Here is a 26028-nt window from a genome sequence, read left to right as displayed (position 1 = left end):
ACGTGGATCCCTCCGTTTTTACCCCAAGCCAAACATTTCCCATGAGCTCTTTTCTGTGGCTTTATACAAGTGGCCACATACCCCTATATTCTTAGGGAGAGGAGGCTTTGTGCTTTAGGACATTTCATTTGCAAAAGCCACTGGACTAGACATTATCAAAAATGTACTTATAATAATAACCACCATAAAAATAGCTAATATTAACTGAGCAGTTAATATGTGCCAGATAGTATGCAAAGACCTTGATATGTATTAACTAATTCTTACAGCCCTTTCAGAGGTCAGCACTACTGTTGCCCCTGTTATGCTTAGAGGGCTTGAATAATTTGCTCAAGTTCATACCACTAGTAAGTGGCAGAGCTGGGTTCTGAACTCAGGCACCGGTGTTCCTAACTTACCCCACTCTACAAAAACTTTCTGTGTAAAATATTCAACTTGTCCGAGGTAGCTTCCTGCCAGAGCCTGGCTGGCTGGCCTAGGGCTGGTCTTGGGCAAATTCAAGCAGCGGGGTCCCTGAGATGACCTGCCCAGGGGCCATGTGAGTGGAGACCAGCTTGTTTTCACCATCAGCCAGTGCTGCCACCTAAATTGTAGGTGCTTTGTTAACGTGGCACATTATTAGCTAATCAGATCAATGCAGAGAAAGCAAATTACCTATAATTAGAGATGATTAGTAGAATAGCCAGGTTATGCCCGTATAAAATAACATCTAAAGCAGGGCCTGTGGCGAGGGCAGAACCGACAGCTTGCTCGGAGATGGTTCGCTCCGGGCCTGCTCCAGCTCGCCAGCCTGGTCCCCCGGCTCTCCCCTCCCTCCCCTGCCATCCTCCCCAGGCGGCTCTTACCCACAGTTGCTGTCAGCCCAGTGGCAAAGCTGTTCTGGTGCAACAGGTGCAGGAAGGAGGTTTTGCCCACATTCGCGTCTCCCAGGAAGATGACGTGGAAGGCATAATCAGGGTTGGCCAAAGGTTCACTGGCCGCGTGGTCCCCAGGGGACGGGGTCAACCCCGGGCCTCCAGAGTCCGTTCTTGGATCTTCAGGCCTGTTCTCTGCCCTTGGCTCCCTGGACTTAGAGGGGGCTTGTTCTCCTTCTGCATGGGTAGTTGTAGGCCGGGGCCTGGGTTGGGCTTCCAGCTCAGCCCTGGTGGGAAGGGTTTGTGTGGGCTCTGGGGGCCCTGCTCCATCCCCAGGCTGAGGCCCCATGCGGGCAAAGCCCCTGGATGGTTTCCTGGGAGCCGGGGCTTCTGCTTCAGCCTCAGCCTGCATTCTGTCAGGTGGGCCAGGCGTGGGTTGGGAATCAAGCTGGGGGAGTTCCGAGTGCTCGGGTTTCAGGCCGCAAACCTCAATGGTCAGCTCTGACCTGAACTGCTGGTCTCCCCGGTCCCCTGCTTTCCTCTCCTCAGCCCCGGGCTCCTCTTCCAGGCTCCAGGGGTGGAAAGCGGGCAGCCCAGGGACCCGGCCATGAGCCTCCTGCAGCTCCCCTGAATGGCCCTCTTGTGCGTCTGGGCTCCGCTTGCCCTGCTCCCATCCATCCATGGGAGCCGGACCCCCAGGCACCAGGCCGTGGGAGGGCTCACCCAGCCCCACCGGGAGGGCTCCGGCTCCTGAAGACCCCGGCCTTGGCTCAGAGCCAGCAGAATGGGGGTCCCAAAGGAGGGCCTCTCTCTGCCGGGGCGGCTTGGGTGGGATCGGCCCAGGGTCAGGGCCCTCGTCATCTGGGTGTGAGGTCTGGAACTGTGCGCTGGGCCCAGCTGAGGCCTGGGGAGGGGGCGAAGTCACTTGAGGAGGGGCCCCATCCTCCAAAGGAACAAGCACCTCGAGGGCAGCTGCCACCAGGCTCCCTGACTCCCCAGCTGGGACCCCCGGGAGACCCCAGGGGATGTGGACCCCCGGGCCAAGCTGTGACTCCTCCCTAGGCTCCAGGCTGGGGGGCTCTCCCGTCTGCTCTGGGGGACTTGTATCCAGCCCGTCTGTGTTCGCTCCTTCCTCTTCCTCAGTCCCTGAAGATGCCCTAGGGGGGCTCCTTGGAGAGCCCCCTGGATCTGAAGAGGGCTCCTGAGCAAACAGAGGAACATGTGGTTCCAAGTATGAGGTCTGGAACCATGCCTTGGGCCCAGCTGAAGCCTGGGGAGGGGGCGAGGTCACTTCAGGAGGGGGCACATCCTCCAAAGGAACAAGCACCTCGACGGCAGCTGCCACCAGGCTCCCTGACTCCCCAGCTGGGACCCCCGGGAGACCCCAGGGGATGTGGACCCCCGGGCCAAGCCCTGACTCCTCCCTAGGTTCCGGGCTGGGGGGCTCTCCAGTCTGCTCTGGGGGACTTGTATCCAGCCCGTCTGTGTTCGCTCCTTCCTCTTCCTCGGTCCCTGAAGGTGCCCAGGGGGACTCCTTGGAGAGCCCCCTGGATCTGAAGAGGGCTCCTGAGCAAACAGAGGAACATGTGTCTCCAAGTGTGAGGTCTGGAACCATGCCTTGGGCCCAGCTGAGGCCTGGGGAGGGGGCGAGGTCACTTCAGGAGGGGCCCCATCCTCCAAAGGAGCAAGCACCTCGAGGGCAGCTGCCACCAGGCTCCCTGACTCCCCAGCTGGGACCCCCGGGAGACCCCAGGGAATGTGGACCCCCGGGCCAAGCCCTGACTCCTCCCTAGGTTCTGGGCTGGGGGGCTGTCCAGTCTGCTCTGGGGGGCTCGTGTCTGGCCCATCTGGGTTCTCTGCTTCCTCTTCCTCGGTCCCTGAAGGTGCCCCAGGGGGGCTCCTTGGAGAGCCCCCTGGATCTGAAGAGGGCTCCTGAGCAAACAGAGGAACATGTGTCTCCAAGTGTGAGGTCTGGAACCATGCCTTGGGCCCAGCTGAGGCCTGGGGAGGGGGCGAGGTCACTTCAGGAGGGGGCCCATCCTCCAAAGGAACAAGCACCTCGAGGGCAGCTGCCACCAGGCTCCCTGACTCCCCAGCTGGGACCCCCCGGAGACCCCAGGGGAAGTGGACCCCCGGGCCAAGCTGTGACTCCTCCCTAGGCTCCGGGCTGGGGGGCTCTCCAGTCTGCTCTGGGGGACTTGTATCCAGCCCGTCTGTGTTCGCTCCTTCCTCTTCCTCGGTCCCTGAAGGTGCCCCAGGGGGGCTCCTTGGAGAGCCCCCTGGATCTGAAGAGGGCTCCTGAGCAAACAGAGGAGCATGTGTCTCCAAGTGTGAGGTCTGGAACCATGCCTTGGGCCCAGCTGAGGCCTGGGGAGGGGGCGAGGTCACTTCAGGAGGGGGCCCATCCTCCAAAGGAACAAGCACCTCGAGGGCAGCTGCCACCAGGCTCCCTGACTCCCCAGCTGGGACCCCCGGGAGACCCCAGGGAATGTGGACCCCCGGGCCAAGCCCTGACTCCTCCCTAGGTTCTGGGCTGGGGGGCTGTCCAGTCTGCTCTGGGGGGCTCGTGTCTGGCCCATCTGGGTTCTCTCCTTCCTCTTCCTTGGTCCCTAAAGGTGCCCCAGGGGGGCTCCTTGGAGAGCCCCCTGGATCTGAAGAGGGCTCCTGAGCAAACAGAGGAGCATGTGTCTCCAAGTGTGAGTTCTGGAACCATGCCTTGGGCCCAGCTGAGGCCTGGGGAGGGGGCGAGGTCACTTCAGGAGGGGCCCCATCCTCCAAAGGAGCAAGCACCTCGAGGGCAGCTGCCACCAGGCTCCCTGACTCCCCAGCTGGGACCCCCGGGAGACCCCAGGGGATGTGGACCCCCGGGCCAAGCTGTGACTCCTCCCTAGGCTCCGGGCTGGGGGGCTCTCCAGTCTGCTCTGGGGGGCTCGTGTCTGGCCCATCTGGGTTCGCTCCTTCCTCTTCCTCGGTCCCTGAAGGTGCCCCAGGGGGGCTCCTTGGAGAGCCCCCTGGATCTGAAGAGGGCTTCTGAGCAAATAGAGGAACATGTGTCTCCAAGTGTGAGGTCTGGAACCATGCCTTGGGCCCATCTGAGGCCTGGGGAGGGGGTGAGGTCACTTCAGGAGGGGGCACATCCTCCAAAGGAACAAGCACCTCGAGAGCAGCTGCCACCAGGCTCCCTGACTCCCCAGCTGGGACCCCCGGGAGACCCCAGGGGAAGTGGACCCCCGGGCCAAGCTGTGACTCCTCCCTAGGCTCCGGGCTGGGGGGCTCTCCCGTCTGCTCTGGGGGACTTGTATCCAGCCCGTCTGTGTTCGCTCCTTCCTCTTCCTCAGTCCCTGAAGGTGCCCCAGGGGGACTCCTTGGAGAGCCCCCTGGATCTGAAGAGGGCTCCTGAGCAAACAGAGGAGCATGTGTCTCCAAGTGTGAGGTCTGGAACCATGCCTTGGGCCCAGCTGAGGCCTGGGGAGGGGGCGAGGTCACTTCAGGAGGGGGCCCATCCTCCAAAGGAGCAAGCACCTCGAGGGCAGCTGCCACCAGGCTCCCTGACTCCCCAGCTGGGACCCCCGGGAGACCCCAGGAGATGTGAACCCCCGGGCCAAGCTGTGACTCCTCCCTAGGCTCCGGGCTGGGGGGCTCTCCAGTCTGCTCTGGGGGACTTGTATCCAGCCCGTCTGTGTTCCCTCCTTCCTCTTCCTCGGTCCCTGAAGGTGCCCCAGGGGGGCTCCTTGGAGAGCCCCCTGGATCTGAAGAGGACTCCTGAGCAAACAGAGGAACATGTGGCTCCAAGTGTGAGGTCTGGAACCATGCCTTGGGCCCAGCTGAGGCCTGGGGAGGGGGCGAGGTCACTTCAGGAGGGGCCCCATCCTCCAAAGGAACAAGCACCTCGACGGCAGCTGCCACCAGGTTCCCTGACTCCCCAGCTGGGACCCCCGGGAGACCCCAGGGGAAGTGGACCCCGGGGCCAAGCCCTGACTGTTCCCTAGATTCTGGGCTGGGGGGCTCTCCAGTCTGCTCTGGGGGGCTCGAGTCCAGCCCATCTGGATTCACTCCTTCCTCTTCCTCAGTCCCTGAAGGTGCCCCAGGGGGGATCCTTGGAGAGCCCCCTGGATCTGAAGAGGACTCCTGAGCAAACAGAGGAACATGTGGCTCCAAGTGTGAGGTCTGGAACCATGCCTTGGGCCCAGCTGAGGCCTGGGGAGGGGGCGAGGTCACTTCAGGAGGGGCCCCATCCTCCAAAGGAACAAGCACCTCGACGGCAGCTGCCACCAGGTTCCCTGACTCCCCAGCTGGGACCGCCGGGAGACCCCAGGGGAAGTGGACCCCGGGGCCAAGCCCTGACTGTTCCCTAGATTCTGGGCTGGGGGGCTCTCCAGTCTGCTCTGGGGGGCTCGAGTCCAGCCCATCTGGATTCACTCCTTCCTCTTCCTCAGTCCCTGAAGGTGCCCCAGGGGGGCTCCTTGGAGAGCCCCCTGGATCTGAAGAGGGCTCCTGAGCAAAGAGAGGAGCATGTGTCTCTAAGTGTGAGGTCTGGAACCATGCCTTGGGCCCAGCTGAAGCCTGGGGAGGGGGCGAGGTCACTTCAGGAGGGGGCACATCCTCCAAAGGAACAAGCACCTCGACGGCAGCTGCCACCAGGCTCCCTGACTCCCCAGCTGGGACCCCCGGGAGACCCCAGGGGATGTGGACCCCCGGGCCAAGATGTGACTCCTCCCTAGGCTCCGGGCTGGGGGGCTCTCCCGTCTGCTCTGGGGGACTTGTATCCAGCCCATCTGTGTTCGCTCCTTCCTCTTCCTCAGTCCCTGAAGGTGCCCCAGGGGGGCTCCTTGGAGAGCCCCCTGGATCTGAAGAGGGCTCCTGAGCAAACAGAGGAACATGTGTCTCCAAGTGTGAGGTCTGGAACCATGCCTTGGGCCCAGCTGAGGCCTGGGGAGGGGGCGAGGTCACTTCAGGAGGGGGCCCATCCTCCAAAGGAACAAGCACCTCGAGGGCAGCTGCCACCAGGCTCCCTGACTCCCCAGCTGGGACCCCCGGGAGACCCCAGGGGATGTGGACCCCCGGGCCAAGCCCTGACTCCTCCCTAGGTTCCGGGCTGGGGGGCTCTCCAGTCTGCTCTGGGGGACTTGTATCCAGCCCGTCTGTGTTCGCTCCTTCCTCTTCCTCGGTCCCTGAAGGTGCCCCAGGGGGACTCCTTGGAGAGCCCCCTGGATCTGAAGAGGGCTCCTGAACAAAGAGAGGAACATGTGTCTCCAAGTGTGAGGTCTGGAACCATGCCTTGGGCCCAGCTGAGGCCTGGGGAGGGGGCGAGGTCACTTCAGGAGGGGCCCCATCCTCCAAAGGAACAAGCACCTCGAGGGCAGCTGCCACCAGGCTCCCTGACTCCCCAGCTGGGACCCCCGGGAGACCCCAGGGGATGTGGACCCCCGGGCCAAGCTGTGACTCCTCCCTAGGCTCCGGGCTGGGGGGCTGTCCAATCTGCTCTGGGGGGCTCGTGTCTGGCCCATCTGGGTTCGCTCCTTCCTCTTCCTCGGTCCCTGAAGGTGCCCTAGGGGGGCTCCTTGGAGAGCCCCCTGGATCTGAGGAGGGCTCCTGAGCAAACAGAGGAACATGTGTCTCCAAGTGTGAGGTCTGGAACCATGCCTTGGGCCCAGCTGAAGCCTGGGGAGGGGGCGAGGTCACTTCAGGAGGGGCCCCATCCTCCAAAGGAACAAGCACCTCGAGGGCAGCTGCCACCAGGCTCCCTGACTCCCCAGCTGGGACCCCCAGGAGACCCCAGGGGAAGTGGACCCCGGGGCCAAGCCCTGACTCCTCCCTAGGTTCTGGGCTGGGGGGCTCTCCAGTCTGCTCTGGGGGGCTCGTGTCTGGCCCATCTGGGTTCGCTCCTTCCTCTTCCTCGGTCCCAGAAGGTGCCCTAGGGGGGCTCCTTACAGAGCCCCCTGGAACTGAAGAGGGCTCCTGAGCAAACGGAGGAGCGTGTGGCTCCGAGATGGAGATCTGCCTCACCACTCGGGGCGTCGGGGGGCCTGGGGAGGCTTTCGGGGTTGGGGGCGGGCTCCAGCAGAGCTGCAGGGCACTGAGGGGCGTGCTGCCGATGCCGCTGAGGAGCTGGTCCCAGTCATCGTTGTCCCCAAAGAGTCCAGGCAGGGGAGCCTCCTCCCAGGAGACTGCCTGAGCGTCTGGAGCCTTCTCCTCACCTGCTCTGGGGACACTAGGAAGGGTGAGGGAAGCTAGGGTCAGGGGAGGGGCAGGTAGATGTCACACCCATCCTGTGTGCATCCTTCATGTTGGGCACACACCTCACAGCTAGCCCTCCCTTCAGTCTTCCCTTCAGCAGGGCTTCTCACCTGGCACTCACTCCCCACCCCTCCCCTCATCCAATCCTGCTCATCCTTCAAGGCCCATGTGGAGCCTCACCTCCTCCAGGAAGCCTTCCTGCCATTCCAGCCCATCCCACTCTGCCAAGGATCCAGCACTGTTCTAGCCTCTATGCGTGTGCGCGTGTGTGTGTGTGTATGTGTGTGTGCGTGAATCCCAGTCATGTGTCATGTGTGTCCAGGCACATGATTTTCCCCGCTCTGCCCCCTTGTCTAAGAAACGGGCACAACAATCCCAGCCCAGTGGGGTTGTTGTGAGGTTTAAGGAGGGAATCTGTGTGGGACTTCCCTGGTGGCTCAGACAGTAAAGAGTCTGCCTGCAATGCAGGAGACCCTGGTTCGATCCCTGGGTTGGGAAGATCCCCTGGAGAAGGAAATGGCTACCTACTCCAAGTATTCTTGCCCAGAGAATCTCACGGACAGAGGAGCCTGGCGGACTACAGTCAATGGGGTCACAGAGAAAGTCGGACATGACTGAGCAACCAACATTCACTTTTCACTTGCACCGTGAGCTCTGAGGCTGAGCAGTCTCTGAGAGCTCAAAGCCTTTCTCCCCTCTTGCAGGAAACCCTCCGTCCGCAGCCCAGCCCAGGGGTGGCAGCTACTTGCCTGAGTTCCTCCTCCATCTGCCAGGACACGCGGCCCCTGGCGGCATCCAGCTGTCCCCTGGTCACCTGCAGCTGCCCCCGCACCTCTTCCAGCCGCCCAGCCAGGTCCCGCTCAGCCTCCCGAAGCTGCCGGTTCTCCGAGCTGGCCTCCTGGTGTGTGCTGCTGAGACGGTGGAGCTGGGCCTCCAGCTGCAGGAGGTGGTGGGTGAGGGGGAGAGTATCCCAGTTGCCCTTCAGGGGAACTAAACAGCCTCCCAAGACCATGGTGGGGCACCGACTCCAGGCTCCTGGAGACGCAGCTTAAAACATAGGATCGGGTGTTACCCCCTCATTGGCCTAATTAGGTCCATTACCTCCCACCCGGGAGAGACATCGGAACTGTCGGGATGGGGAGGGGAGGGGGGAACTGCGTAAGAAGCACAGACGGCCGGCAGCACCGGGACCACACCCTCCTCTGCTCAGCGCTCTTCGATGGCTGCTCATCTCTGAGCCCATGTGGTCGGTAAGGAGCTCCTGGTCCAACGGCCGGTAACAAGACCAGAAGAGGGAGAGCTGCTTGACCATGCCGAATGGAAGGCAAGGCCCTTACAATAACCTCCAGGACACATAGTCTCCCCCCACCCCACCCCCATTACATCTCTGACCGCCTCTCCCACTACCCTGCTCCCTGCCCCCTCAGTCTGTTGCAGCCCCCAGGTCCCTTTACTGGTCCTTGAACATTCACAGCGGATCACGCCCACCTCAGGGCCTTTGCACTTGCTGTGCCCTCTGCCTGGACTGCTCTTCCCTCGGATACCACAGGGCCCACTCCTCACCTCCTTCAGGCCTTTACTCCAAAGTCATCATCTTAAGTGAGACTTCCTTGACCCCTCCTCTCAAAACCCTCCTATCCTCCTGCCCTGTTTTACTTTATTCTCCTTAGCACTTTCACTATCTAATATGTTATAGACTTTACCTGCTTATTTAATTTATCATCCATCTCCCCGACTAGGCAATAACTCCACAGGCAAGAGATATGTGTTTGTTATGTTCCCTGGAAGCTAGCACGATGCCTGGCACAGAGTGGCCATAAATAGCGGTTGGATGGAGGAATGAATGGCCCTGGGAGAGAGGCTTCACATCCACAGGGGACAGGACAGAATGGTGCTGTGTTGAAAGTCCAACCTCCTCTATCACCAAAAGGGGCCCTCCTCAGCCTCCAAGGCTCCAAATCCACAAGGGCTTCCCTGGGGGCTCAGCTGGTAAAGAATCCGACTACAATGCGGGAGACCTGGGTTCGATGCCTGAGTTGGGAAGATCCCCTGGAGAAGGGAAAGGCTACCCACTCCAGTATTCTGGCCTGGAGAATTCCATGGACTGTAGAGTCCACGGGATCACAAAGAGTCAGACACGATTGAGAGACTTTCACTTCACTTCACTTCACTTTCAGTCTCCGATGGGCAGCTACTAGAGAGGCTCCTGGGAGATCAACCTGTGTCAGGAGGGTGAGACCAGGTAATAGGACCAGCTAGAAAAACAGTGGGGAAGGTTATGGGAACCTGGCCCAGTGATGAAGGGATGCTGGTTGTCCTGGTTACAACACATGGTGATTTTACTAAGGTCAGTGGCCTGCAAGTTTGAGGAAGGAAGGGACAATGGGGCTGGGTCTCAGACCCAAAGGCTTAGCCGTAATGCCAACTGGAAGTGATTACAGGTTATGAGACCTGGGGTGTTGGGGTAGCAGGTATTCTAACCAGGAAGCTAGGTCAGGTCCAGAGATAGTAGCGACTATGATGTATTGGACTGGCTAAAAAGTTTGTTCAGGTTTTACCACAAGATGTTAAGAAAAAAACCCAAACACACTTTTTGGCCAAGTCAATATAAAGCATCTATTACAGGCCAGGCACCACCTTAGGCCCTCAAATACAGTATCTCTAATCATCACGGCAGCCTCCTAAGGCAAAAGTTCTGATCTCCATTTCTCTGATGAGGAAACCAAGGCTCAGAGAGGTTAAAATCCTGCCCAAGGTCACTCAGCTGACAGTGGAGATGAGAGTTGAGCCCCAGCTTATCACCAAGCCTCTCCAATGTTGAGACTTCATTTTTGCCCAGTGCTTCCTGGCTTCGAAGGGCTTTCCCATTTATTACCTCTTTTGACACAACTAGCCGGGGAGCTGCAGTATATGCAGCTATTCCCATTTTACAGATGGAGAAACTAAGACCAAGACAAGCAAAGCTCTTTCCCAAGATTTGCGTGGCTCTTAACTGGAACAGCAAGAATTTGAGCTTGGACCTTCTGATTCATGCCCCAGGGCTGCCACTGCCCTTACCTGGCCAGAGACATTGCTTTCCCAAGGGAGCCAGCTCTGATGCAGGAGCCCAGCAGCCCAGTGAACCCTCCAGAGGTGGGTGTCAGGATACACGAATCCTCAGAAACTGGGCTTCCAGGGGAGCCCTTGTCACTCACCTCCTTCTGGCCCTCGGTCAGCCGCTGCACCTCACGCTCCTTGGCCTCCAGCACCTCCTGCATCTGGGAGCTGAGGGCCAGGCCCCGGGAGTCGCTCTGGGGAGCAGAGAGGTCTCAGCTCCCCCTGTGTGGCCGAGTTCAAGACTCAGCCGGGCTGGGTCAGCCCTCCCCGCGTGCCACCTCCACGCAGGCCTGGGGCGCATGGTTCAGGATGGGTCCACAAGGATGGGGGTCTCAGGACAACTTCACAGGCCCAGGCAACAAGGAGACAGAGGCCCAGAGAGTGGGAGGAGTGGCCCCGGGGGACTCCCAAGAGCTTGCAGCAGTGAGTACCCCCCATCCCGTCTGTCTGAGCAAACTGTCTCTCCGACAAAGCGATCCGCTCTCAGCGGCCTCCCGCTGCCCCACGCTGGCCAGACCTTGGCTCACTGCGCGGGCAGCAGAGGGGTCCAGGGCTCGGAGAGAGGCTGGCTGGGGCTGGGGGTCTCACCTCGGCCTGCAGCTGCTGCTTCTCCCGCTGTATCTGCTGCTCCATCTCCTCGTAGAGCTGCTGGACCTCGCGGTGGTGGTCAGTGTCCCTCCTGGAAGGGGTGGGGGGGCCAGGCAGCATCCTGCCACCCTGCTGCTGGCAGGGGCGGTCTGGGCCCGCATTTAGAGCCTACCCTACTGCTCAGCTCACTCTGCCAGTGGTCACTGACCCCTGTCACCCTGGGAACTGTCACCCCAGTAACAGCTCCTGACCTTGACATAGGCCCTTGATATGGATCATTTGAGCCCATCCTACTGACCCCGTAACCATCATCAAGATGTTGGCTCCTGTCTCACAGTCCCCAATCACCCCATCACTCTGTTCCCACTTCCCGCTGTCACCATCCTCCTATCCACTCCCACCCCCAAGCACAGACTCCCTGGCAGGACTGAGCCCATGCCAACCCCAGGATCACCACATGCATGGCAATCTACGTGAGTGGTGCCCTGAAGTTAGGTGCCCCACTGGCCCTGCACCAGGACACACTGGCCCATCCCCTCTTTGGCTAAAGGCCTCACTCTGTCCTTCCCAATAGATTTCCTTAGTTACCCCTTCTTCCAGCTCAGCTCTGCTGATCCAGCTCCCAGGCTCTGCTGTGGACCCCTGGAATCCATTCTTCTGGAGCTAAGAAAATTCACTTAAGCTTCAACTAAGGGATTTCCCTGGTAGTCCAGTGGTTAAGACTCTGAGTTTCCACTGCAGGGGGTGTGGGTTCAATCCCTGGTCAGGGAACTAAGATCCCACATGCGGCCATTAGCACAGCCAAAAATAAAAAAAGATTCAGCTAATGTAGAGAGCATCCACTGCGTGCCAAGCCGGCCCCAACTCACTTCCTCAGAGTCAGCTCCAGAACCTCCTTGTCGGCCTGTGCCTCCTGCAGGCGACTGTTCATCTTGGCCAGAAAGCCCTCCAGGTTGCCTGCCAGCTGGGGCTCCTCCTGCCGCAGCGTTCTCCATAGCTGCCAGATTTCCGCCTGCCTGGAAGGGGAGGACGGCCAGAGATCACCCTTGAGCGGGACCAGGAGGCAGAGGGAAGCCCACTCCTAGGTTCTAATGGCCAAGCTCCAAGAGACTCGGGCAGCTGGGTCACAAAAATCTCCTTACATTCTGCAAGCTGCAGTTCAAGTGCCGCCTCCTCCAGGAACCTCTCCCAATTCTGCCCTTATCCCTTCGTGAACCCCCACATCCCTTTGTCTCTCTACGGTTTGGTGATTCATTGTGGGGCAGGGGGGATCTGGGAGTCTGATGGGCCAGAGCTTCCATCTGCCTTCCCTCTTCTCCCATTCTGTGGCTGCGTGACCTTTAGCAAGTTCCACGACTTCTCTGAACTTATTTGTAAAATGGCCACTGGAGAATGAGGCTCACCCAGTGGAGAGCACCAGCCTGGGGTCTGGCACTGAGTTGGCATTCAATAAATGCTGCTTCACGTGGATTTAATTAAGTCGTGAAGACAGATGCCTGAGGGCTGAGCCCAGGCCAAGCTGCCAAGTAGGTAAATCACTTGCCACCACAGCTGCCCTGCCAGCCTGTACCCCAGTCCCACCCTGCCTGCCCACAGCGCCTGCCCCACCCTCTGAGAGCTTGTCCTCACAGAGCCCTGTGGGGCAGGGGAACCTGGGAAAACCTGGGCAGATGGGCGAGGGTGATTCCCTTGCTAGTTCTAACAGAGCCAGTGGGACCTGGAGGGGTGTGCCAGGGGTATTTTCAGGCAGGGTCCCTTTCTCTTAGCATGAGTGAACCCCAAAATCCCAGAGCCCAAGACTGTCTCCAAGCCCTCCTGTCTCCAAGCCTGCCCAAATCAGAGCATCACCACACCTGAAATCACTCCACTGGGGGACCCTCTTTTTGGGGAAAAGGCACCCTTGGGAGGTTTGTATCTTTGCGAATGTGGGTCCTGGGACTTCCCTGGAAGTCCAGTGGTTAAGACTCTGCACTTCCAATGGAGGAGAGGCAGGTTCGATCCTTGGGGAACCAAGATCCCATATGCCACGCGAAGTGGTCAAAAAAAAGAAAAAAGATTGTGGGGTCCCTTTAGGGAGCTGATCCTTCAACTTACTAATCTTTCTGGGGAGTGACCTTGTAGGGCAGGACAGGAAGGGAGGGCTTGAGCGGGATGGACTCCCAGCGGGTAGGCTTTCCCACCCGGGGCTTCGTTTAATCCCACAGCAGTTCTTCTGCTCACCCCGCAGCCAGGGAAACGCAGGTCAGGGGTTTGGCTACTTGCCTGCAGCCGCACAGCTAACAAGTGGCCAAACCAGGATATCCGCCCAACACTGCCTGGCAGCTCCCATTTGATCCCATGTCTGGGCCAGTTCTCGCCCCCTCTGACAGGCGGTGCCTTCCCCCGCACCTCCAACCCTGCTGGCCTTACTCAGGAAGTGAGTTGCTGGCTCCCAGTTGCTCCATGAAGGCAAAAAATGCCTCCTTCTCCTCACTGTTGGCCTCCTCCACCACGGGGAAGCTGGTGGCTACAGATCCTCGCTTGGAGAGCAGTGGCCTCTTTCTGTGGAGCCTGTGGCTGCTCGAGCTGAAGCCAAAAATGTTCTCTGTGGGACAAAGGGGGACAGGAAGGAGCAGAGTGGGGTTGGGCTCCATCTCTTGACTTCCCACCTTGCCCTGCACCGGCCTTTGGGGAAATGGTTCTATCTACGTCAGTCACATTTATACAGGGCCAGGGTCATACATTCCTCACGTCAACCTTGGGAGTCTACTCACGGTAGACCCTGTGCCCATTCTACACATGAGCGTCTGAGGCCCAGAGAGGCCAAGAGACTTGTTAGAAGTCACACCGCTGCTCCAGGGTGGCCAATACATTCTTTTCACTTGGTCAGGGGATATTCACTGAGCATCGATTATGTGCTGGGGACAAAATTGGCCAAAATATCTGCCCTGGTGGAGCCGACATTCTATGAACACTGAAAAGGACACATTTAATAAATAAATAAATTTTCCAAGTGAGCTAAAGGAAGGAACAGGGTAATTTCCATTGAGAGACTAGACAGGGTCTACTTTAGAGAGGGTGGTCAGGAGGGTCCTGAGGAAGTGACCCTGGAACTGAGATGTGACTAAAAGGAAGGAGCAAGTGTTGTGGGTTTCTCGGGAAGCATATTCCAGGTTGCAAGAACAGCACATGCAAAGGCCCTGAGGTAGGAGCTAGATTGGCAGGCTGGAGGAGGTGAGTGGTATTGAGTGAGCCTAAGAGGTTGGAAGGGTCTCAGCAGTGCTGGCCTGTAGGCCCTGGGAAGGGAGTTGAATTTCTTTTGTAGGCATTGGGAAGTCCCCTGGATAGTGGACACGGCTGGACACAGATGTGAAGATGGCCCCTCGGGGCTACATGGACAACAGTGTTCCGTCTGCTGCACCCCTGATTCCAGGCCCTAATTTCCCCTCCCTACTCCCAGCTTCTCAATCACCAGAGCCAGAGCAACCGTCTCTTGGGAGGGCCCAACCTATAAATGCAGACTCCTGGCCTCCCCTTTCTGTTGTCTCCCAAACTTTTGGAGACTCAGCAGACCCAAGAACTAGGGGTGGCTTTGGCTACGTTAAAGGCTGACATTCCTTTTCAGGGTCTCTACAAGGACACTACTCCTTCCATTCCCTGGACCAAAGGTCTTCCCCATCAAGCTCAGCCGGAATATTGTGCATTTCCAGCTTTGATGTCTCTAGGTCCTTCTAGGCCCGTCTTAAGAAGCCAGTGTTGGAGTTGCCCTGCCTAGCAGGAGCTAAGGGTCTGGGGAGCCTCCACCCACTAAATATCACCCTCTGCTACTCCCTGGGGCCTCATATTCCTTTAACCAAAGCCAAAATATGACCTTCTCCAGGCAGAAACAAGGCCTGTGGTCTCAAGAACAGGGGGTGTCTAACCTCCTGCTCAAGGGAAAGCTTTTACTGGGGAGAAGACAAGGGAGGCACCAGAAAGCAATCCCAGAGGCCTCTCTGGAGAAGAGGAATGCTCAAGGCCCCCCCGACCCCTCCCAGCAATGATGTGCTCTTGTTGTTGGAAAGGAAGTGAGGTCTCCTGGGCTATAGTCTTAAGTCTCAGCTCTGCCTCGAACCAGGTGGCTTCCCATTCAGGCTTAGTGTTCTCATCTCTACAGTCATCCATATGTCATCCACACCCAGAAGTGCCCTCGGGGGTGTCGTGAAGGTCCTGAGATGGGTCATCACTGCGTCCTCTCCTGTCTGCTCAGCCTCACCTTGTGCTCGGCACACCCCCCGGGAGGCCCCCCCAGGACAGACATACTGAGCCCGGAGCTGAACTCTTCAAGGGAGAGGCGTCCCTTCCGCTCCACGTCCACCCAGTCGAAGATCATCTCCAGCTCATCCTCGCTGCTCAGGAAGCTGAACTTGGCCGCCTGCAAGGATAGAGGTAAGTTGGCTGCTGATCCTACCAGGGAAGGCTCTGGACCACTCTCAGAAAAGGAGAGGTGTTTATCTTCAGCCACCCCCACCTCCCCTCTCCCCATTTTCAGAGTCCAACCCTCAACCTTCAAGACCGGCCCTTGAGTCTCTTGGACCCTAGCAGAGCCTTGAACTTCATCCAGTTTTTCTCTTCCTCCATCCAGCGTCAAAACCTACCTCTTCTGAGTCTCATCCTGTTAGGACTCTAAAAAAGGACAGTAGCCAATCCTCCCCACAACATGTTTATCACTATTCAAAAATGACCTAAAACTGGAAAGTAAGTCCCCGAAATGGACAGCACACCCTTTCAGTATTCTACAGGGGCCAAGGCCACCCAAGCATCTTCTAGATTCTATGAATGTACTTTGTCTCATGATACTGATTAGAGATCCCAGACTAACTGAAGTCACATGTTAACTTGTAGATTCTGTTCAAGAGGAGTGTAAATAACTTTTGCCTGATGGAACAAGATAATCCCAAAGATTTATGACCTGTTGTACATTAACCAGCTTTAAGTAATCTACCTCAGCAACCTGATTCTAACATTTCCCTGTTAAGTTATCCCGCTTTTCAAAATGCTCTTTCAACCATTCAGAACATCTCCCATTAATAAATGAGCTAAATAAAATCTCTGGTATAGATTCATTTTATTTTTGTCTGAGAGTCATGATTTTATCTTCTTGGAAATTCTGCTTTAGCGGTTTTGGAGGTTCCATGGAGATGCCACAGTGGACTCGGCCTTCAGAACCCAGTAAGCTGCATTGCTAGAAAAGAGCCCTAAACGGGCTCTGTGAACAGAGGCACTTCTTTTATATATATTTATATATTTATATTTATTTATTTACTTATTTGTTTGGCTGTGCTGGGTCTTAGTTGTGGCATGTGGGATCTAGTTCCCTGACCAGGAATGGAACCCAGGCCCCCTGCACTGGGAACACGGAATCTTAACCCCTGGACCATCAGGGAAGTCCTGGGCACTGCTTTCCTTGGCTCTTGAAGGGAATCCCAAGTGTGATAGAACTTTGTTTGCTGATTCTGTTTCTCCAGTTTTTATGTTTTTGATGTTACAGATTTTCTGCTTTTGGTTTTAGCGGTAGCCACGATGGGGAATTCTGTCTTACGGGCTGACCATTTGGAGATCTCCATGGAATACATGATGGAGACCCAGTGTCTGTCGGTTGAGACACAGTGGAAAATCTGGTTTGCTAATCTTTTGTTGTTGGTGGTGGTGTGTTTGTTTTTCTGTGAATGACCTCAAATCGGTTAAGAATTTTGTGCCCACTGGGGAGGAGAATAGCTCTTTGAAATCTGAACTGGAGAGCTTTTGTGTTTCTGTGTTTACTTTTGAACTGTGGTTGGAGTTGTAGAAAAGAAGCCAGACTGTCTATAATTCAGAAAGGCCCTTAACTCTCATTGTGAGTGTGAGCATTTTTCTATACCTGGGTATTAATGACTTAGAGTACTACGTCCCTTACAGGGGCTCTGGGTGGACTTGTTTGTAGAGACAAATAAGTGTCTATATAAATCTAATGGCCCCCAAAGTCACAGAAAATAAAGAAACCAAACTTCTAAGGCTTTAAATGTGCTGGACTTAAAAAAAAAATTTCCTCTTATGAGAACTAGCTAACTCAAAAAACTTTAAAGGAGCCAGATTCAGATAATTAAGGTGAATCTTTGATCAATTAGATTGGTTTAATAATTTTGGTTTACAAAAGATAAATAATAGCAGTCTGTGTTTCCCCCAACTTATATTAATATAATACAAGGATACATTCTATGGCAAATTTTATGTTATATATATTCTGTCACAACTTTTTAAAGTTGTGCAAGGCATATGTGTGACTATAGAAAGTTGTGTTATGTGTTTTTGTGAGCTTTGCTAGTTTACTAAAGTTCTGTCCAAGACAGTTCTCAATTATTTGCCCATCAATTTTTTTTCTGGGAAATAAAAGCTGATTACTTTGTTAAAAGTTATAATCACTACAGTGTTTTACTTGATACTAGAAACAGGAGTGACAGAAAAACAACTGTGTCTGCAAGGAAAATGGGATATGTTTTTGCTCTCCAGGAGATAAAGGAAGTGGTTCTGTTTAAAGTATCTGGCAAAATCTGAATGGATATGGGGGATTGTAGAGGGTTTGTTGAGAGGGAATCTTATTTGCCTTGATTTTATAATACCTGAGTCTGAAAATAGGCTATAAAGTTTATGCTAACATTTTGACAAATTTGGCTCAGTTTTGATGGGTTTATACATAAAGAAATAAAACTTGTGAAACTTTGACTGCCACATGTTATATTCATGCAAAACTAGAATTTGACTCCATCTCTATTAAAATGATAAACTGGTCTTAGAGCTCCAGGCAAGGGTTAAAAGAGGGTTATTACTAGTCTTCTGTGTACATTGCCCAGATAACTGCTTCCATGTCTCAGCAGAATAATTTTCTCTGCTTTGTTTTGGCTCAATTGTGTTCTAATTTTCATAAAAACAGAAAGCAAAGCCACGTCCCATATAAAAGAGCTAAATAACCTTTCAATAGTATTGCCTTCTTATAGAGTTGGACTTCCCTTGTGGCCCAGCTGTAAAGAATCCTCCTGCCAATGTAGGAGATGCCCTGCAGAAAGATACGGCAGCCCACGCCAGTATTCTCGGCTGGGAAATCCCATGGACAGAGGAATCTGGCGGGCTGCAGTCCAGGGGGTCACAAATAGTCAGATACAACTTAGAGACTAAACAGCAGAAGTGTTGCCTTCTTCTGTTTATCTCAAAATGCTTTATTGTCACTGATTAAATAGGAAACCAAGTACTATTTCTCAGGATCTCACGATTGTATCTTAATCTAGTGCCCTACCTTCTCTGATATTTCTTTGGGTTTGCCTTTCCAATATCAGATTCTAAATTTAGAAGAAAAAGTAGAAATGTCAAGATATCATTCTCTTTATTTGTTAAATACCTCATCACTATTATAAGAGCATCATGGGAAGAACTGTTAGATCAGAAGAGATATCCAGCCTTTCCTAGGCTAAGTTTACATAGGTAAAAAGCCTTTATATAAATATTTCATAAATTGTATGCTTTAGGGAAAGGCCCTAGAGATTTCTCAATGTCTTTGCTATGCAGACTATGTTCTTTAGGGGAAATACTGATCAAACTTCATGAAATAGTTATATACTGTATGCCAACAGAACATGTTACTGTCTTCCATTCTGACACTATTACGTTACTGTAAAAAGCTAGCGGGAAGCTGCTATGTAGCACAGGGAGCCCAACTTGGTGCTCTGTGATGTCCTAGAGGGGTGGAATGGGGGGTGGGAGGGAAGCCCAAAAGGGAGGGGATGTATGTATACATTGACTGATTCACGATGTTGTATAGCAGAAACTAATATAACAAGGTAAAGCAACTCTACGCCAATAAAAAAATGCACACACACACACACACACAAAAAAAAAAAAACACAAGCCACAGGCTTTCAGTCTCATTACTAAACACATTTCTGCTTTCCTTCCCTTTCCAAACTACCCTGAAGGCTTGGTTACAAACCAGCTCAATTCGTGTCTTCCACAAAGTGCAGCGTCAAAGCCTTAAACAGCCTGTATGTACCAGGTTCTATTAACTACTGCTGCTTCGCTTGGAGATAGGGTTCTAAGCTGACAATAGCTGACCTTCAGACTGAGCCAGTGGATTACAGTTGCTAGAACTCTTTTCAGTCCAGAAGCAGCCAGCTTACCCAAGATCCAGTGGATCAAGAATTAATCACATGGAACTAAATCAATGGTTGAAGAAAATTGAGTTACGGTTATTTGTTGGGAATACAGTTGGTATGATTATTATTATTATTTTGTTCATTTGGCTGGGTCGGATCTTAGTTACGGCGTGCGGGATCTTTTATTGCGGCACATGGACTCTCAGGTTATGCTATACAGGCTCAGAAGTTGCGACACTCTGGCTTAGTTGCCCTTTGGCATGTGGGATCTAATTCCCCAACCAGGGATCGAACCTGCATCCCCTGCATTGCAAGGTGGATTCTTAACCACCGGACCACCAAGAAAGTCCCAGTAGTAGTATTTATTGTTTTACTTTTATGGCTATTATGAGAAAGTCCTCTCTCTGGCTTCTTGAGCTATCTCTAATTTTCAGTTTAGGAGATTATGCTTTTGTAAACTGAAATTTGGGCTTCCCTGGTGACTTAGATATTAAAGAATCTGCCTGCAACGCAGGAGACCTGGGTTCGATTCCTGGGTCAGGAAGATCCCCTGGAGAAGGGAATTCTTGCATGGAGAATCCCCGTGGACAGAGGAGCCTGGCAGGCTATAGTCCATGGCGTCGCAAAGAGTCAGATACTTTCACTTCACTTTCAAACTGAAATTTAATATTTTAAGTGGTATCTGTATCTCACTGATCCCTTCCTGATTCAGAAACCAATACTTTCCCTGAATCTCCTTCCTTTCTCTGGCAATATAGTTATTTACACAGGTTCCGTAAGAATCTGTCCTTCCTTTTACTGGGATACAGTTGGATAGATCAACTGTTTAACCAGATGTTGATTTAAAGGTTGATTCTCATTTAATCAGGTGTGACAAGTCCACTGTAAGGAGCGTTCATGAACACAATGCCTGCAAAACTGGCCTGAAAACAGGTAATGCGAATGGTTACTTTGGGGTAGGAGAGGGCCCTTAGAAAAATTGAGAACCTCAAAAGAGAAGTCCCTCACATGTGTAGGTGAAAACTAGTGGAGAGAGTCTTATGCTTGGTTTCCATAGAAGTAAGGAAGCCAGCTGGTTTAAGTTTGCCCAAGACTTTCCCAGTTTTAACACTGAAAGTCCCACATCCCAGGTAACCCTCCAGTGCAGGCAAACTGGGACAGAAGGTCACTCTAGATAGAAAAGTCAATTTCAGAGGTTTTAAAATTTCAACTTAAGCTTCCATATGAAAACTTCTGGAGAGAAGCTAAAAATGGCTCAATACTTCAAAATTTCAGACTTGCAGAGCCCAATCAAGGAGACCCACCTGCTTTATTTGCACCCTCACTACACCTACAGAAGTGATCAAGCCAAACCGAATGAGATCAGCCTTTTTTATGCCAAGAGTAAACCTTGGAGATTATTTATGATCACAGGAAATTACTGGACACTTGGAAATAAGGTGAAAAGGTACACAGCACATCCTTTCAATATTATATGGGAGTAAAGACTACCCAAGCCTTGTCTAGACAAGAGGAATGCACTTAGTTCATCTCATTGTTTACCTTTCCTGAGAAGTCCAACATATTGAAGTTACTTGTTAACTTGTAGATTTTGTCCAGGAGAGTTGAAAATAAGTTTTGTCTAGTAGTACAGACAACCCCAAGGATTTGTGGCCTGTTGGACATTAGTCATTTTCAAAAATGAACTCAGCAAACTTATCCTAACACTCTTCTGTCAAATTGCCTATGATGGTGGTGGTTTAGTCCCTAAGTCATGTCCAACTCTTGTGACCCCATGGACTGCCAGGCTCCTCTGTCCATGAGGATTCCCCAGGCAAGAACACTGGAGTGGGTTGCCATTTCCTTCTCCAGGGGAATTTCCCAACCCAGAAATCGAACCCAGGTCTCCTGCATTGCAGGCAGATTCTTTACCGACTGAGCTACAAGGGAAGCCCAAATTGCCTATAAATACTTGCAGCTTCTCAAATGCTCCTTGAGCCTGTCGTAACATCATACTGAGTCCCTCACTGATTGATAATAATAATGATAATGAATTAGCTAGATCTTTGATAAGTATTGATTTTATATTTACTCAAAAGTCTTTTTTCTTTACCATTTTGAAAATTATATTTTAACATCAGCCATTTGTACTTTTTTGTGGCTCTGAGGGTAGAATATAGATAGGAAGGGTCAGTTTTGATGGAGAAAGAACATGAGCAGCATGGAAGAACATGGAGCAAAATCAGGAGGAGACAGCAGGTCCAGTGAGATGCCATCAACTCACATAGGACCCTTTGTAGAAAATGAAGAAAAAACAAACAAAAAAATCAGCCAATCTCAGTCTAGGCCACAGCCCAAGATCCCTTATTGGCATGTACAACATTGGCTGATCTGTTTCACTGAAGTTTGCAGACATTAACAGGGTTTTATTCCCAGGGCCCTGACTGCTCCCCAAGATAAACTTCCCTACTCAATGGGCTTAAAATTATACCATCTATAATTTCTTTATTTAACTTAAAACCTTTCCTTTATTAAAATGCAAGTGTTTCTGGAAGAGGGTAACACAGAAGACCTTATCAGTCATTCCCACCTTAGTATAAATAAATCCCTAGCCTTTCCTAAAAGCAAATTTGAGATGAGAGAAAGGGAAAAGAGCAGGAAAGGTCTGCCTTCTTGGGAAGGGGAGTCTCAGAAGGCAGAAGCAAAGGGATTCAGGGGATGGGATGGGGCCTCGGACTCACCGCCAGATCCTCTCGAGTGACAAAGCCCCTCTCCTCAGCTCCACAGTCCTGGAAGAAGCTCTGCAGTTCTTCAGCGGACTGGGAGGACCAGGACTCTGGCTCGGGGGCCACCGGCGCATCCTGGCCATCAGCTGGCTCTCGCATCTGCCGCCGGCGGCTGGAGCCTAGCTTCCGTCCTTTCCGGGTCACTCTGAGTCCACTCTCCATGGTGCTTTGGCCTTGGGGACAGAGCGGTGAGGGGACACTGGGCTGCTGAACATGCTCACTCCCTGCTCCAAACTCTCCCACGACTCCCCATCACCCCTGGAGAAAATCCACTGTGGCCGATGGAGGATCCCGGCCTGATCTGATCTGTGCTGGCCTCTCGGACCTCAGAATCCACACCCCCGACCTGCGGCCTCCAACACATCCCACTCAGGGCCTTTGCCCCTCCTGGTCCCTCGGGCTGGAATGCCCTTCCCGGAGCTATCCACACACCCTCTTCTCCTTCAATTCTCTACTCAAGTTGAGTGAGAAGTCTTCTGCAGCCTTTCTAGGTTCTATTTTTTGATTTGGGGGCGGTTACACAGGGCGGTCCAGGATCTCGCTGTCTGAAGGACCAGGAGCAGCTGAGCCATCCCTCCTCCTGCTCCTCCAGCTCCTCTCCTCATCTCTCACCTTCCTGGAGGGACTCCTCCACCCTCCTCTCCCCACTCTCCCAGCCTCAGCTGGCCCCCAGCCTCTTTCTCCTCCTCAACAACATCTCTCCATCCCTTTGACATATGCACCAAGGAATCAGTAGCTCCCCACATGGCTCTTATGGCCTTTCAAGATGTGCCCATCCTTCGCCCCCTCACTTCCACATCCCATCATGGTCCATGTCAACCTTTCTGAACTACCCACCGTTCCTGGAATTCTAGATTCTCCCCCATGCTTCCTTCTTTTGCCGCAGACCTCCCCGATTCCCCCACCCCCTTGCCTAGCTGATACCTCTTCCTCCCTCACCTTAGAGGCTACCTCCTCTGAGATCCTCCCTGAAGCCCCCCTCCATACTTCAAACACATACTTTATGTGACCTGATGATGTTCTGGGCTCACGCATATGAATGTTAAGTTACTCTATGCCTCTGTCCACACTGCTCCTAGCTCCCCAGCATATTCATCAGTGCTAAGTCGCTTCAGTCAAGTCCGAGTGGGTAGCCATGCCCTCCTCCAGGGGATCTTCCCCCAGGGATCAAACCTGGGTCTCTTAGGTCTCCTGCATTGGCAGACAGGCTCTTTACCGCTAGCACCACCTGAGAAGTCCCTCCCTAGTAAGTAGTAGATGCTCAAGTAAGTGTTGTCCAATTCATTCATTGGGGTACTTTCATCTGTCACTGAAGGTCAGGTAAGTCAGTTGATAAGGATTTTGATGGATAAGGATTTGTCCAGGTGAGGCCTCAAGGTAGGAGAGAAGGAGGCTGGAGTCTGGAAGGAGAAGAGTCAGGTCCTATGCTGGTGGGAGGGAGGGGGCCTGTGGGGGAGTAAGTCACTGGCACATAAAGCTGTATTGAGGGGAGGGGATTGACGTGGACATAGGCAGCTTCGTGCAGGCGGTGAAACTTGAGTCAAGCTCTAAAGGGGGCTGGTAGGATTTAGTCAAGCTCTAAAGTCAAGCTTGACTTTAGAGTCAAGCTCTAAAGGGGCAGCAATTGAACAGCATGTGTGAAGGGACCAGGGCAGTGGAACCCCACACCCACTCTGGGCTCTTTGTTGGGGTCAAAGGTCACAGACAAGCTGAATAGAAGGATCTGGAGGCTCTGCCTCAGGAGTAAGTGGCTCACGGCAGGAGTCTGGGGCCGCTGGTCTAGGTTCCCCTTAAGCAAGTTCCTTCACATAGGTTGCACAGGAGCTGAATGGAGCAATTGCTCACTCTTGAGGAGGCCCCAAACTTTTAAGTGAAGTCGAGTCTCTGCCTCTCACTGGCTCCCCATCAGTTATCACCTTTCTCTCTTCCCCTTTTCTCTTCCCTTTCTCTCCACCTGGTTTCTCTCCATTTCTCTCTGTTTCTGTCTGTCTGTCTGTCTCTCTCTCTTTCACAGGGACTTCAAAGTCTGCTGCAGATGCCGTTTTGAGATTACAGATGTAAGGGACTTCCCTGGTGGTACGTTGAATAGGAATTCACCTGCCAACGCAGAGGACACAGGTTCGATCCCTGGTCCAGCACGATCCTACATGTCACGGAGCAACAGAGCCCACACACCACAACTACTGAAGCTCGTGCCCTAGAGCCCGTGCTCCACAGCAAGAGAAGCTACCGCAAAAAGAAGGCTGAGCACCGAAACTAGAGAGGAGCCCCCGCTCACCGCAACTAGAGAAAGTCTGCAGGCAGCAAGGAAAGACTCAGCACAACCAAACATTAAATAAATAAATAATAAACAAATTGTTTTTTTATAAAAAAGATTACAGATGTCAAACTGCAGTGGTACACTGGAGTCACATCTTAGGGACTTGCAGAAAACCAGTTGTGAGTCTCTCTTCCCAACTCAGCAGCTTGAGATCAGCTGCTGTGGGAGTATTTCTACCATGGGAATCAGCAAAAGTTACAAATCAGAGTTTCCTCCCCCATAGAACAGTCACCAGCACATCTCTTCCCAGATCTAGCATGCATTTCAGTGACCACTGTTTACTGAGCACCAACTGAATGCAGGCAGAGTGGGAAGCGAGCCTGCCGTGGTGTGTGTGGCTCCATTAGGCAAATTAGGAAAAGGGTTCCTTCCTCCCGGCAGATGCAGCCCAGGGCCAGGGCCCAAGGGCTGGCAAGTGGACTGTTGGCTGGAGTCTAGTCACCTCTCCCCCAGCTTTGATCAGGCACCTTTGTGCAGGACACAACCTACATACCCAAGTGGAGCCCCTGGCCCTTTACGTATATAGGCATGGACTAACTCCTGGTCTCCCTTGGAGGTACTCACACAGCTTCATGCAGAAGAAGACACAAGATTAATTACAGCACGGTGTGGAAGGGGCAGCAAACCTGTGCGCCAAGAGCTGCAAAGTGCCAAGAGCTGCAAAGTGCTGTGCAAGTGCCAAGAGCACTGCAAAAGGAGCAACTCCCTCAGCAGTGTCTATCAGGGAGGACTTCCTGGGGGAGGTGACATAATTTAGCAGTGAGTTCCAGGACAGAAGAGATCAGACTTAACCCTGGATCCCCTCATGCTGCCCAGCCTTGTTCTGGGCATGCATTGGGCCCTCAGTTACTCACTGTTTCCTCTTCTGATTCACACTGTCCCTCAGAATGTGGGATGTTCTACCAGACAACTAGTAGGCTCAAATAATACTGATACTGTAAAACAAAAAACAAGACAGGGGGACTGTTCTATATCCAAGAGAATAAAAATAGGGAATTCACTGGCAATCCAGTGGTTAGGACTCTGCATTCTCATTTCCAAGGGCCTAGGTTCGATCTCTGGTCAGGGAACTAAGATCCCACAAGCCATACGGAGCAGCCAAAAAGAAAACAGAGAGAAAGAGAATAAAAATAAATGACACCTAAATATAGAATGTGATTGTTAATTGGATTCTCCTTCAAAAAAAAAAACAGTACAAATAAAGGATATTTTGCAGGCAACCGGGGAAATTTGAATATGGACTTTATATCAGATATTCACTGAGCAATGTGAAATTTCTTAGGTGTGATCATGTAGAAGAATCTCTGTCTTTAAGGAATCCATGCTGAAGTATATATAATGTCTGCATTTCACTTTCAAATGGCTCTGCCTAAATACATAAGCAAATTAAAAGGAAACAAGTGTGTGTGGGTGGGGGGAGAGAGTAAACGGGGCAAATTGTGAGCCATCTGTCCAATAGCTTTCATTGTACTATTTGTTCAACTTTCGTAGATTTGAAAGTTTTCTTAATAAACAGCAAGAGAGATGGGAATTGCCTGTTGTCCAGAGGCTAGCTTTTGAATTGTGATGCTGGAGAAGACACTTGAGAGTTCCTTGGACTTCAAGGAAATCAAACCAGTCAATCCTAAATGAAATCAACCCTGAGTATTCATTGGAAGGACTGCTGCTGAAGTTGAAGCTCCAACACTTTGGCTACTTGATGTGAAGAGCTAACCCATTGGAAAGACCCTGATGCTGGGGAAAATTGAGGGCATGAAGAGAAGTGAATGACGGAGGATGAGATGGTTGGCTAACATCATCGACTCAATGGACACGAATTTGAGTAAACTCCAGAAGATAGTGAAGGACAGGGAAGTCCTTAGGACTGCAAAGAGTTAGACACAAATGAGCGAATGGACAACAACCAGTGGTTAGGACTTTGCACTTTCCCTGTTGAAAGCCCAGATTCAGTCTCTGGTTGAAGATCTGAAATCTCTCAAGCTGAAGGGCAGGGCAAAAAAATAAAAATAAAAACCAGAGAAGGAAAA

The 26028-nt window shown here is 52.8% G+C and overlaps 1 protein-coding gene across 1 annotated transcript in view; it reads right to left on the bottom strand.

The window, feature by feature from the left end:
- Window positions 1–26028, bottom strand: part of RAB44 (RAB44, member RAS oncogene family) — a 39114-nt gene that overhangs the window by 9957 nt on the left and 3129 nt on the right. The window contains 10 exon segments of the mRNA XM_043907315.1: window positions 846–2376; window positions 2379–3542; window positions 6831–7065; window positions 7841–8028; window positions 10286–10381; window positions 10776–10866; window positions 11645–11791; window positions 13185–13359; window positions 15057–15168; window positions 21637–21854. Of these exon segments, the coding sequence (XP_043763250.1) occupies window positions 846–2376; window positions 2379–3542; window positions 6831–7065; window positions 7841–8028; window positions 10286–10381; window positions 10776–10866; window positions 11645–11791; window positions 13185–13359; window positions 15057–15168; window positions 21637–21843 (3946 nt within the window). The 5' untranslated portion in view covers window positions 21844–21854.

The sequence above is a fragment of the Cervus elaphus genome, chromosome 7 (genome assembly GCF_910594005.1).
Source record: "Cervus elaphus chromosome 7, mCerEla1.1, whole genome shotgun sequence".
Taxonomy (NCBI): Eukaryota; Metazoa; Chordata; class Mammalia; order Artiodactyla; family Cervidae; genus Cervus; species Cervus elaphus.
The sequence above is the reverse complement of the archived record's forward strand: the minus strand, read 5'-3'. Positions and strand labels throughout refer to the sequence as shown.